At 44.7% G+C, this 13,908-nt stretch overlaps 1 protein-coding gene across 2 annotated transcripts in view; it reads left to right on the top strand.

Annotated features, from left to right (window-relative positions):
• The window catches only part of LOC110507213 (metabotropic glutamate receptor 5-like), a 131,624-nt gene that overhangs the window by 114,792 nt on the left and 2,924 nt on the right, over window positions 1–13,908 (top strand). For both annotated transcript variants that reach the window (XM_036965426.1, XM_036965427.1), the window contains exons 14-16: window positions 6,913–7,071; window positions 11,608–11,916; window positions 12,120–12,286. In XM_036965426.1, the coding sequence (XP_036821321.1) occupies window positions 6,913–7,071; window positions 11,608–11,916; window positions 12,120–12,286 (635 nt within the window). The remainder of the gene's footprint in view (window positions 1–6,912; window positions 7,072–11,607; window positions 11,917–12,119; window positions 12,287–13,908) is intronic.

The following is a 13,908-nucleotide window of genomic DNA, read 5'->3' as shown; positions in this document are numbered from 1 at the left end:
CTGGCTGTGTTGTTGTTGCAGACTAACAGTATAGCTCGTATCCTGGCTGTGTTGTTGTTGTTGCAGACTAACAGTATAGCTCGTATCCTGGCTGTGTTGTTGTTGTTGCAGACTAACCGTATAGCTCGTATCCTGGCTGTGTTGTTGTTGCAGACTAACAGTATGGCCCGTATCCTGGCTGTGTTGTTATTGTTGCAGACTAACAGTATTGCTCGTATCCTGGCTGTGTTATTGTGGCAGACTAACAGTATAGCTCGTATCCTGGCTGTGTTGTTGTTGCAGACTAACAGTATAGCTCGTATCCTGGTTGTGTTGTTGTTGTTGCAGACTAACCGTATAGCTCGTATCCTGGTTGTGTTGTTGTTGTTGCAGACTAACCGTATAGCTCGTATCCTGGCTGTGTTGTTGTTGTTGCAGACTAACAGTATAGCTCGTATCCTGGTTGTGTTGTTGTTGTTGCAGACTAACAGTATAGCTCGTATCCTGGCTGTGTTGTTGTTGTTGCAGACTAACAGTATAGCTCGTATCCTGGTTGTGTTGTTATTGTTGCAGACTAACCGTATAGCCCGTATCCTGGCTGTGTTGTTATTGTTGCAGACTAACCGTATAGCCCGTATCCTGGCTGTGTTGTTATTGTTGCAGACTAACCGTATAGCCCGTATCCTGGCTGTGTTGTTGTTGTTGCAGACTAACCGTATAGCTTGCATCCTGGCTGTGTTGTTGTTGTTGCAGACTAACAGTATAGCTCGTATCCTGGCTGTGTTGTTGTTGTTGCAGACTAACCGTATAGCCCGTATCCTGGCTGTGTTGTTGTTGTTGCAGACTAACAGTATAGCCCGTATCCTGGCTGTGTTGTTGTTGTTGCAGACTAACAGTATAGCCCGTATCCTGGCTGTGTTGTTATTGTTGCAGACTAACAGTATAGCTCGTATCCTGGCTGTGTTGTTGTTGCAGACTAACCGTATAGCTCGTATCCTGGCTGTGTTGTTGTATTTGCAGACTAACCGTATAGCCCGTATCCTGGCTGTGTTGTGGTATTTGCAGACTAACAGTATAGCTCGTATCCTGGCTGTGTTGTTGTTGCAGACTAACAGTATAGCCCGTATCCTGGCTGTGTTGTTGTTGTTGCAGACTAACAGTATAGCCCGTATCCTGGCTGTGTTGTTATTGTTGCAGACTAACAGTATAGCTCGTATCCTGGCTGTGTTGTTGTTGTTGCAGACTAACCGTATAGCTCGTATCCTGGCTGTGTTGTTGTTGCAGACTAACAGTATAGCTCGTATCCTGGCTGTGTTGTTGTTGCAGACTAACAGTATAGCCCGTATCCTGGCTGTGTTGTTGTTGTTGCAGACTAACAGTATAGCCCGTATCCTGGCTGTGTTGTTATTGTTGCAGACTAACAGTATAGCTCGTATCCTGGCTGTGTTGTTGTTGTTGCAGACTAACCGTATAGCTCGTATCCTGGCTGTGTTGTTGTTGCAGACTAACAGTATAGCTCGTATCCTGGCTGTGTTGTTATTGTTGCAGACTAACAGTATAGCTCGTATCCTGGCTGTGTTGTTGTTGTTGCAGACTAACAGTATAGCTCGTATCCTGGCTGTGTTGTTGTTGTTGCAGACTAACAGTATAGCTCGTATCCTGGCTGTGTTGTTGTTGTTGCAGACTAACAGTATAGCTCGTATCCTGGTTGTGTTGTTGTTGCAGACTAACAGTATAGCTCGTATCCTGGCTGTGTTGTTGTTGTTGCAGACTAACAGTATAGCTCGTATCCTGGCTGTGTTGTTGTTGTTGCAGACTAACAGTATATCCCGTATCCTGGCTGTGTTGTTGTTGCAGACTAACAGTATAGCTCGTATCCTGGCTGTGTTGTTGTTGTTGCAGACTAACAGTATAGCTCGTATCCTGGCTGTGTTGTTGTTGTTGCAGACTAACCGTATAGCCCGTATCCTGGCTGTGTTGTTATTGTTGCAGACTAACAGTATAGCTCGTATCCTGGCTGTGTTGTTGTTGCAGACTAACCGTATAGCTCGTATCCTGGCTGTGTTGTTGTATTTGCAGACTAACCGTATAGCCCGTATCCTGGCTGTGTTGTGGTATTTGCAGACTAACAGTATAGCTCGTATCCTGGCTGTGTTGTTGTTGCAGACTAACAGTATAGCCCGTATCCTGGCTGTGTTGTTGTTGTTGCAGACTAACAGTATAGCCCGTATCCTGGCTGTGTTGTTATTGTTGCAGACTAACAGTATAGCTCGTATCCTGGCTGTGTTGTTGTTGTTGCAGACTAACCGTATAGCTCGTATCCTGGCTGTGTTGTTGTTGCAGACTAACAGTATAGCTCGTATCCTGGCTGTGTTGTTGTTGCAGACTAACAGTATAGCCCGTATCCTGGCTGTGTTGTTGTTGTTGCAGACTAACAGTATAGCCCGTATCCTGGCTGTGTTGTTATTGTTGCAGACTAACAGTATAGCTCGTATCCTGGCTGTGTTGTTGTTGTTGCAGACTAACCGTATAGCTCGTATCCTGGCTGTGTTGTTGTTGCAGACTAACAGTATAGCTCGTATCCTGGCTGTGTTGTTATTGTTGCAGACTAACAGTATAGCTCGTATCCTGGCTGTGTTGTTGTTGTTGCAGACTAACAGTATAGCTCGTATCCTGGCTGTGTTGTTGTTGTTGCAGACTAACAGTATAGCTCGTATCCTGGCTGTGTTGTTGTTGTTGCAGACTAACAGTATAGCTCGTATCCTGGTTGTGTTGTTGTTGCAGACTAACAGTATAGCTCGTATCCTGGCTGTGTTGTTGTTGTTGCAGACTAACAGTATAGCTCGTATCCTGGCTGTGTTGTTGTTGTTGCAGACTAACAGTATATCCCGTATCCTGGCTGTGTTGTTGTTGCAGACTAACAGTATAGCTCGTATCCTGGCTGTGTTGTTGTTGTTGCAGACTAACAGTATAGCTCGTATCCTGGCTGTGTTGTTGTTGTTGCAGACTAACCGTATAGCTCGTATCCTGGCTGTGTTGTTGTTGCAGACTAACAGTATGGCCCGTATCCTGGCTGTGTTGTTATTGTTGCAGACTAACAGTATTGCTCGTATCCTGGCTGTGTTATTGTGGCAGACTAACAGTATAGCCCGTATCCTGGCTGTGTTATTGTTGCAGACTAACAGTATATCCCGTATCCTGGCTGTGTTGTTGTTGTTGCAGACTAACAGTATAGCTCGTATCCTGGCTGTGTTGTTATTGTTGCAGACTAACAGTATAGCTCGTATCCTGGCTGTGTTGTTGTTGCAGACTAACCGTATAGCTCGTATCCTGGCTGTGTTGTTGTTGTTGCAGACTAACTGTATAGCTCGTATCCTGGCTGTGTTGTTGTTGTTGCAGACTAACAGTATAGCTCGTATCCTGGCTGTGTTGTTGTTGTTGCAGACTAACAGTATAGCCCGTATCCTGGCTGTGTTGTTGTTGTTGCAGACTAACCGTATAGCCCGTATCCTGGCTGTGTTGTTATTGTTGCAGACTAACAGTATAGCTCGTATCCTGGCTGTGTTGTTGTTGTTGCAGACTAACTGTATAGCTCGTATCCTGGCTGTGTTGTTGTTGTTGCAGACTAACAGTATAGCTCGTATCCTGGCTGTGTTGTTGTTGCAGACTAACAGTATAGCCCGTATCCTGGCTGTGTTGTTGTTGCAAACTAACAGTATAGCCCATATCCTGGCTGTGTTGTTGTTGTTGCAGACTAACAGTATAGCTTGTATCCTGGCTGTGTTGTTGTTGTTGCAGACTAACAGTATAGCCCGTATCCTGGCTGTGTTGTTATTGTTGCAGACTAACAGTATAGCTCGTATCCTGGCTGTGTTGTTGTTGCAGACTAACCGTATAGCTCGTATCCTGGCTGTGTTGTTGTATTTGCAGACTAACCGTATAGCCCGTATCCTGGCTGTGTTGTGGTATTTGCAGACTAACAGTATAGCTCGTATCCTGGCTGTGTTGTTTTTGCAGACTAACAGTATAGCTCGTATCCTGGCTGTGTTGTTGTTGCAGACTAACAGTATAGCCCGTATCCTGGCTGTGTTGTTGTTGTTGCAGACTAACAGTATAGCCCGTATCCTGGCTGTGTTGTTATTGTTGCAGACTAACAGTATAGCTCGTATCCTGGCTGTGTTGTTGTTGTTGCAGACTAACCGTATAGCTCGTATCCTGGCTGTGTTGTTGTTGCAGACTAACAGTATAGCTCGTATCCTGGCTGTGTTGTTATTGTTGCAGACTAACAGTATAGCTCGTTTCCTGGCTGTGTTGTTGTTGTTGCAGACTAACAGTATAGCTCGTATCCTGGCTGTGTTGTTGTTGTTGCAGACTAACAGTATAGCTCGTATCCTGGCTGTGTTGTTGTTGTTGCAGACTAACAGTATAGCTCGTATCCTGGCTGTGTTGTTGTTGTTGCAGACTAACAGTATAGCTCGTATCCTGGCTGTGTTGTTGTTGTTGCAGACTAACAGTATATCCCGTATCCTGGCTGTGTTGTTGTTGCAGACTAACAGTATAGCTCGTATCCTGGCTGTGTTGTTGTTGTTGCAGACTAACAGTATAGCTCGTATCCTGGCTGTGTTGTTGTTGTTGCAGACTAACCGTATAGCTTGTATCCTGGCTGTGTTGTTGTTGCAGACTAACAGTATGGCCCGTATCCTGGCTGTGTTGTTATTGTTGCAGACTAACAGTATTGCTCGTATCCTGGCTGTGTTATTGTTGCAGACTAACAGTATAGCCCGTATCCTGGCTGTGTTGTTGTTGTTGCAGACTAACAGTATAGCTCGTATCCTGGCTGTGTTGTTGTTGTTGCAGACTAACAGTATAGCCCGTATCCTGGTTGTGTTGTTGTTGTTGCAGACTAACAGTATAGCTCGTATCCTGGCTGTGTTGTTGTTGTTGCACACTAACAGTATAGCCCGTATCCTGGCTGTGTTGTTGTTGTTGCAGACTAACAGTATAGCTCGTATCCTGGCTGTGTTGTTGTTGTTGCAGACTAACCGTATAGCCCGTATCCTGGCTGTGTTGTTATTGTTGCAGACTAACAGTATAGCTCGTATCCTGGCTGTGTTGTTGTTGTTGCAGACTAACTGTATAGCTCGTATCCTGGCTGTGTTGTTGTTGTTGCAGACTAACAGTATAGCTCGTATCCTGGCTGTGTTGTTGTTGCAGACTAACAGTATAGCCCGTATCCTGGCTGTGTTGTTGTTGCAAACTAACAGTATAGCCCATATCCTGGCTGTGTTGTTGTTGTTGCAGACTAACAGTATAGCTCGTATCCTGGCTGTGTTGTTGTTGTTGCAGATTAACCGTATAGCTCGTATCCTGGCTGTGTTGTTGTTGCAGACTAACAGTATAGCTCGTTTCCTGGCTGTTTTGTTATTGTTGCAGACTAACAGTATAGCCCGTATCCTGGCTGTGTTGTTATTGTTGAAGACTAACAGTATAGCTCGTATCCTGGCTGTGTTGTTGTTGTTGCAGACTAACCGTATAGCTCGTATCCTGGCTGTGTTTTTGTTGCAGACTAACAGTATAGCTGGTATCCTGGCTGTGTTGTTATTGTTGCAGACTAACAGTATAGCTGGTATCCTGGCTGTGTTGTTGTTGTTGCAGACTAACAGTATAGCTCGTATCCTGGCTGTGTTGTTGTTGTTGCAGACTAACAGGATAGCTCGTATCCTGGCTGTGTTGTTGTTGTTGCAGACTAACAGTATAGCTCGTATCCTGGCTGTGTTGTTGTTGTTGCAGACTAACCGTATAGCTCGTATCCTGGCTGTGTTGTTGTTGTTGCAGACTAACAGTATAGCCCGTATCCTGGTTGTGTTGTTGTTGTTGCAGACTAACAGTATAGCCCGTATCCTGGTTGTGTTGTTGTTGCAGACTAACAGTATAGCCCGTATCCTGGCTGTGTTGTTGTTGTTGCAGACTAACAGTAATGCTTGTATCCTGGTTGAGTTGTTGTTGTTGCAGACTAACAGTATAGCTCGTATCCTGGCTGTGTTGTTGTTGTTGCAGACTAACCGTATAGCTCGTATCCTGGCTGTGTTGTTTTTGCAGACTAACAGTATAGCTCGTATCCTGGCTGTGTTGTTATTGTTGCAGACTAACAGTATAGCCCGTATCCTGGCTGTGTTGTTATTGTTGCAGACTAACAGTATAGCTCGTATCCTGGCTGTGTTGTTGTTGTTGCAGACTAACCGTATAGCTCGTATCCTGGCTGTGTTGTTTTTGCAGACTAACAGTATAGCTCGTATCCTGGCTGTGTTGTTGTTGTTGCAGACTAACAGTATAGTTCGTATCCTGGCTGTGTTGTTGTTGTTGCAGACTAACAGTATAGCTCGTATCCTGGCTGTGTTGTTGTTGTTGCAGACTAACAGTATAGCTCGTATCCTGGCTGTGTTGTTGTTGCAGACTAACAGTATAGCTCGTATCCTGGCTGTGTTGTTGTTGTTGCAGACTAACAGTATAGCTCGTATCCTGGTTGTGTTGTTGTTGCAGACTAACAGTATAGCTCGTATCCTGGCTGTGTTGTTGTTGTTGCAGACTAACAGTATAGCTCGTATCCTGGCTGTGTTGTTGTTGTTGCAGACTAACAGTATAGCTCGTATCCTGGCTGTGTTGTTGTTGCAGACTAACAGTATGGCCCGTATCCTGGCTGTGTTGTTATTGTTGCAGACTAACAGTATAGCTCGTATCCTGGCTGTGTTATTGTTGCAGACTAACAGTATAGCCCGTATCCTGGCTGTGTTATTGTTGCAGACTAACAGTATATCCTGTATCCTGGCTGTGTTGTTGTTGTTGCAGACTAACAGTATAGCTCGTATCCTGGCTGTGTTGTTATTGTTGCAGACTAACAGTATAGCTCGTATCCTGGCTGTGTTGTTGTTGCAGACTAACCGTATAGCCCGTATCCTGGCTGGCAGTAAGAAGAAGATCTGTACTAGGAAGCCCAGGTTCATGTCTGCATGCGCCCAGCTCATCATCGCCTCTCTACTCATCCTGCTGCAACTGGGCATCATAGTGGCTCTCTTCCTCATGGAGCCCCCACAGGTAGGCTGTGCCCACTGGGTGTATGTGTGTGTGTGTGTGTGTGTGTGTCAGCGAGGAATGGCAGGGAATTGTCAGCCTAAGGGTCTGAGACTGCCTCTTAAATAATTAAGTGAATGATACATTTACTTGCTGAACTGGCTGAAGTGAAAACCCTGGTGCCAACATGGTCTCCACCTCAGTTGTGGAGGCACTTTCCTTTATTTTTTAGATTTTTTATAATTATTATTCTATTTTTTATGGCCTTTTTCACCCCCAATTTCGTGATATCTATTTGGTAGTTATAGTCTTGTCTCATTGCTGCAACTCCCGTACGGACTCAGGAAAGGCGAAGGTCGAGAGCCATGCATCCTCCGAAACACGACCCTGCTAAGCCTCACTGCTTCTTGACAGACTGCTCTCTTTAACCCGGAAGCCAGCTGCACCAATGTGTCGGAGGAAACACTGCATAGCTGGCGACCGAAGTCCGCATGTATGCGCCCGGGCCCGTAACAAGGAGTGGCTAGAGCGTGATGGGACAAGGACATCCCGGCTGGCCAAACCCGGACAACACTGGGCCAATTGTGAGCCGCCTCATGGGTCTCCTGGTTGTAGTAGGCTGCGACACAGCTTGGGATCAAACCCGGGTCTGTAGTGATGCAGTGCTGTGCCTTAGACTGCTGCGCCACTCGGGAGGCTCCCCAACCCACTTTCTGACTTCATACATACTGTACAGCATCTACACTGAGTGTACAAAACATTAAGAACACCTTCCTAATATTGATTTCCAGGGCATGGATTTTACAAGGTGTTGAAAGCGTTCCACAGGGATGCTGACCCATGTTGACTCTACAAGGTGTTGAAAGTGTTCCACAGGGATGCTGGCCCATGTTGACTCTAATGCTTCCCACAGTTGTGTCATGTAGATGCCCTTTGGGTGGTGGACCATTCTTAAAACCTGTTAAGGATATGGCAGACATATGCCCCCTTTGGAGAGATTGGGTACCCCTAGTAAACTGAAAAAAAAATCTGTCAAAAATTGCTAATATATGCATATAATAATTATTATTGGATAGAAAACACTCTAAAGCTTCTAAAACCGTTGGAATTATGTCTGTAAGTATAGCAGAACTCACAGGGCAGGCATTCTTCCAAACTAGTTTTTGTGGTCATGAAAGTTGGAGCAACTTTGACGTCATCGCCCCCACCCTTCCCAACCAGTTATGATTATGGGGAGACTTTCTATGTCTTCCACTAGATGTCCTCATTCAGTAGAGCTTTAAATCGTTCAAATCCCGCGAGAATTGGCCCTATGGGAGTGAAATTAGTGCGTGCCACGAGAAAATAGGTTGTGCGTTGTGGCGCGAATTGGTCCCGGTCATTCCTTTGTTCCAGCACTCAGAAGAAGGACAAACAATGACCGGTTGAATTGAAAATTGTTTTGTGTGTTTAAAACATCATAAAGCTTGCTTCTGCACTTAGTTTGACCTGTTTAGTCGACATATAATATGTAATTTTGAAGTTTTGATGCGCAACTTTTCCGGACCAGAGGACATTTTGGGTGCATTTCAGCTGATGTTATTAGCAGTAGCTAATACAAAGACGCAAGACTTGAAACCAAATGATGTATTGGGTAAGTATGAAGCCTTCCAGAACATTCTGAACGAAGACCTTCGAAGGTAAGGGAATATTTATGCTGAAATCTGTGTTTCTGTTGACTCCAACATTACGGAGAAATGTAGCTTGTATCTGAGCGCCGTCTCAGCATATTGAATAGTGTGCGATTTCTGTAACGTTAAAAATAAATCTAACAAAGCGGTTGCATAAAGAAGCAGTGTATCTTTCTAACTATATGTAGAACATGTATATTTAGTCAAAGTTTATGATGTCTATTTACGTTATCTTGCCGCGCTACCTAGATTTCCTGCGGACATTTTTGAGTAATTTCTGAACGTGAACTCAATGTAAATGGACATTTATGGATATAAATGGCATATTATTGAAAAAAAAAAAAATGTACTGTGTAACATGTCCTATTACTGTCATCTGATGAAGATTTTCAAAAGGTTAGTGAACGATTTATTTTTTAATCCTGCGTTTGTTGATTGCATGTTTTGGCTATTCAAATGAGCTGTGTCTGGTGGTGGTTTGACATATATATGTGCTATGTTTTCGCCGTAAACCATTTTAGAAATCTGACTTGCTGGCTAGATGAACAAGGTGTTTATCTTTCATTTGAGCTATTGGACTTGTTAATGTGTGGAGGTTAAATATTTCTAAGAATATTTTTGCGTTCCATGCGCCACCGTTTCAGCTGAACGTGGGAGGGTTGATTCCCAAATGGGAACCAATATCTTTATTAATACACACGGGAAACTGTTGAATGTGAAAAACCCAGCAGCGTTGCAGTTCTTGACACAAACCAGTGTGCCTGGCACCTATTACTATACCCCGTTCAAAGGGACTTCAATATTCTGTCTTGCCCATTCACCATCTGAATGGCACTCATACACAATCCATGTCTCAATTGTCTCAAGGCTTAAAAATCCTTCTTTAACCTGTCTCCTCCCCTTCACCTACACTGATTGAAGTGGATTGAACAAGTGACATCAATAAGGGATCATTAGCTTTCACCTGGATTCACCTGGTCACACTATGTCATGGAAAGTGTTCAAATAAAAAAAAATCTAATTGTATTGGTCACATACACACGGTTAGCAGATGTTAATGGTCACATACAGACGGTTAGCAGATGTTAATGGTCACATACACAAGGTTAGCAGATGTTAATGGTCACATACACACGGTTAGCAGATGTTATTAATCACATACACACGGTTAGCAGATGTTAATGGTCACATACAGACGGTTAGCAGATGTTAATGGTCACATACACAAGGTTAGCAGATGTTAATGGTCACATACACACGGTTAGCAGATGTTATTGGTCACATACACACGGTTAGCAGATGTTAATGGTCACATACACATGGTTAGCAGATGTTAATGGTCACATACACACGGTTAGCAGATGTTAATGGTCACATACACACGGTTAGCAGATGTTATTGGTCACATACACACGGTTAGCAGATGTTAATGGTCACATACACACGGTTAGCAGATGTTATTGGTCACATACACACGGTTAGCAGATGTTAATGGTCACATACACACGGTTAGCAGATGTTAATGGTCACATACACACGGTTAGCAGATGTTAATGGTCACATACACGCGGTTATCAGATGTTAATGGTCACATACACATGGTTAGCTGATGTTAATGGTCACATACACATGGTTAGCAGATGTTAATGGTCACATACACAGGGTTAGCAGATGTTATTGGTCACAATAACATACACAGGGTTAGCAGATGTTATTGGTCACATACACGGGGTTAGCAGATGTTATTGGTCACATACACGGGGTTAGCAGATGTTAATGGTCACATACACGGGGTTAGCAGATGTTAATGGTCACATACACACGGTTAGCAGATGTTAATGGTCACATACACGCGGTTATCAGATGTTAATGGTCACATACACATGGTTAGCAGATGTTAATGGTCACATACACATGGTTAGCAGATGTTAATGGTCACATACACAAGGTTAGCAGATGTTATTGGTCACATACACGGGGTTAGCAGATGTTATTGGTCACATACACGGGGTTAGCAGATGTTATTGGTCACATACACGTGGTTAGCAGATGTTAATGGTCACATACACGGGGTTAGCAGATGTTAATGGTCACATACACGGGGTTAGCAGATGTTAATGGTCACATACACAGGGTTAGCAGATGTTAATGGTCACATACACATGGTTAGCAGATGTTAATGGTCACATACACGCGGTTAGCAGATGTTATTGGTCACATACACGGGGTTAGCAGATGTTATTGGTCACATACACGGGGTTAGCAGATGTTATTGGTCACATACACGCGGTTAGCAGATGTTATTGGTCACATACACACGGTTAGCAGATGTTATTGGTCACATACACACGGTTAGCAGATGTTATTGGTCACATACACACGGTTAGCAGATGTTATTGGTCACATACACATGGTTAGCAGATGTTAATGGTCACATACACACGGTTAGCAGATGTTACTGGTCACATACACGCGGTTAGCAGATGTTATTGGTCACATACACATGGTTAGCAGATGTTAATGGTCACATACACGCGGTTAGCAGATGTTAATGGTCACATACACGCGGTTAGCAGATGTTATTGGTCACATACACATGGTTAGCAGATGTTAATGGTCACATACACATGGTTAGCAGATGTTAATGCGAGTGTAGCGAAACACTTGTCCTTCTAGCTCTGACAGCGCAGCAATATATAACATGTAATCTAACAATTCCACAACAACTACCTAATACACACAAATCTAAAGGGATGGAACAAGAATATGTACATATAAATATATGGATGAGCAATGACAGAGTGGCATAGGCAAAATGCAATAGATGTTCCTAATGTTTAGTCTGCTCAGTGTTTGTACATGCTGATACAGATGGCTCTACTACCTGCAGGTGATCCACGACTATCCCAGCATCCGGCAGGTCAATCGCATCTGTTACACCACCAACCTGGGCGTGGTGGCGCCGCTGGGCTACAACGGCCTGCTGATCCTGAGCTGCACCTTCTACGCCTTCAAGACGCGCAACGTCCCGGCCAACTTCAACGAGGCCAAGTACATCGCCTTCACCATGTACACCACCTGTATCATCTGGCTGGCCTTCGTGCCCATCTACTTTGGTTCCAACTACAAGATCATCACCATGTGCTTCAGCGTCAGCCTCAGTGCCACTGTGGCGCTCTGCTGCCTGTTCGTGCCCAAGGTAAGACACACAGGACACTGGAGATAGAAAACAGCTTCAGCTTTAATCAAAACGGAATCAGGTGCTCGACTGAGGGACTTGAAAAGGAATGTTTTTTTTAAATATTGTGTTTGGTTAAAAGGGACTTGTGAAGGGTTATAACAAGTGTTATGTAGTGCTTATGAAGGGTTATGAAGCTCTTCTGTCTGTCTCGCTCTCTCCAGGTGTATATCATCCTGGCCAAGCCAGAGCGTAACGTACGCAGTGCTTTCACTACGAGCACGGTAGTACGCATGCACGTGGGTGATGGGAAGTCCTCCTCAGCCGCCAGCCGCTCCTCCAGCCTGGTCAACCTCTGGAGGCGACGCTGCTCCGCTGGAGAGACACTCAGGTGTGTGTGTGCGTGTGTGTAGGGCAGGGAATACAGAGAGATGCTGTAGAGCCCGTCTGGGGTCACACAGGAGGTAGTGTTTAGCTGAGATCGGTGCTGGGTCACTGTCCCAGTGAATCTCATTTGAGGGCCGTTTCAGTAACAGCCTTTTTAGTGCAGAGCCATTTCAATAAGGGCCATCTGAGTCAATAGTTCCTCAGCAGCTGTGTGTCTGTCTCTCTGTCTGACCTGAGTCCGACCCGCACACCTGATTATGCAGATGGCACTTTCCAGTAAAATGAGAGAGGGGGGAGAGAGAGAGAAAAAGAGAGAGAGAGAAAAAGAGAAAAAGAGAGAGAGAGAGAAAGAGAGATAAAACAAAGTTGAAAAGGACAATCTAAAGGCCAAGCTCGCCATCTCTAATGGAACAACCACGTGACCAAGCAACCATATGAAATGACAATGTGCTGCTCCACAGGACAAAAGGGAAAAGGACATTCTCTTTAGTCAGCTGGTTACTGTCTCGCTTGGCAAGCAAGATTACAATCAGACCACTATAAGATGTGTCAAAAATACCCCCCCCCTTTCTCCCCTTGTTTTATGTGTGTGTGTTGGTGTCTGTGTGCTGAGGTTATATGAGTCTCTCTAGAGTCCTCCCACCCCTAGCCACAGCAGCATGATTTAATCAGATGCTCCATTATAGATTAATCACACTAATTAACCTGACAATTGAGAGAGAGAGAGAGAGAGAGAGAGAGAGAGAGAGAGAGAGAGAGAGAGAGAGAGGAAGAGAGAGAGAGAGGGGAAGAGAGAGAGAGAGAAAGAAAGAGAGCGATAGGGGAAGAGAGAGAGAGAGAGAGAGAGAGAGAGAGAGAGAGAGAGAAAAGAGAGGGGAAGAGAGAGAGATAGGGGAAGAGAGAGAAAGAGAAAGATAGGGGAAGAGAGAGAGAGAGAGAGAGAAAGAGAGATAGGGGAAGAGAGAGAGAGAGAGAAAGAGAGAGAGAGATAGGGGAAGAGAGAGAGAGAGAAAGAGAGATAGGGGAAGAGAGAGAGAGAGAGAGAGATAAAGCCCTTGAATTGAATTGAAGAGAGAGAGGGGAAGAGAGAGAGAGAGAGAGGGGAAGAGAGAGAGAGAGAGAGAGAGATAGGGGAAGAGAGAGAGAGATAGGGGAAGAGAGAGAGAGAGAAAGAGAGAGAGAGATAGGGGAAGAGAAAGAGAGAGAGAAAGAGAGAGAGAGATAGGGGAAGAGAGAGAGAGAGATAGGGGAAGAGAGAGATAGGGGAAGAGAGAGAGCGAGAAAGAAAGAGAGCGATAGGGGAAGAGAGAGAGAGAGAGAGAGAGAGAAAGAGATAGGGGAAGAGAGAGAGATAGGGGAAGAGAGAGAAAGAGAAAGATAGGGGAAGAGAGAGAGAGAGAGAAAGAGAGATAGGGGAAGAGAGAGAGAAAGAGAGAGATAGAGAGAGATAGGGAGAGAGAGAGAGAGAGAGATAGGGGAAGAGAGAGAGAGAGAAAGAGAGAGATAGGGGAAGAGAGAGAGAGAGAGAGAGATAAAGCCCTTGAATTGAATTGAAGAGAGAGAGGGGAAGAGAGAGAGAGAGAGAGGGGAAGAGAGAGAGAGAGAGAGAGAGAGAGAGAGAGAGAG

Source organism: Oncorhynchus mykiss, chromosome 27, assembly GCF_013265735.2.
Source record: "Oncorhynchus mykiss isolate Arlee chromosome 27, USDA_OmykA_1.1, whole genome shotgun sequence".
In the NCBI taxonomy this organism is placed as follows: Eukaryota; Metazoa; Chordata; class Actinopteri; order Salmoniformes; family Salmonidae; genus Oncorhynchus; species Oncorhynchus mykiss.
Note: the sequence above shows the minus strand (reverse complement) of the source record. Positions and strands in the feature narration are given on the sequence as shown.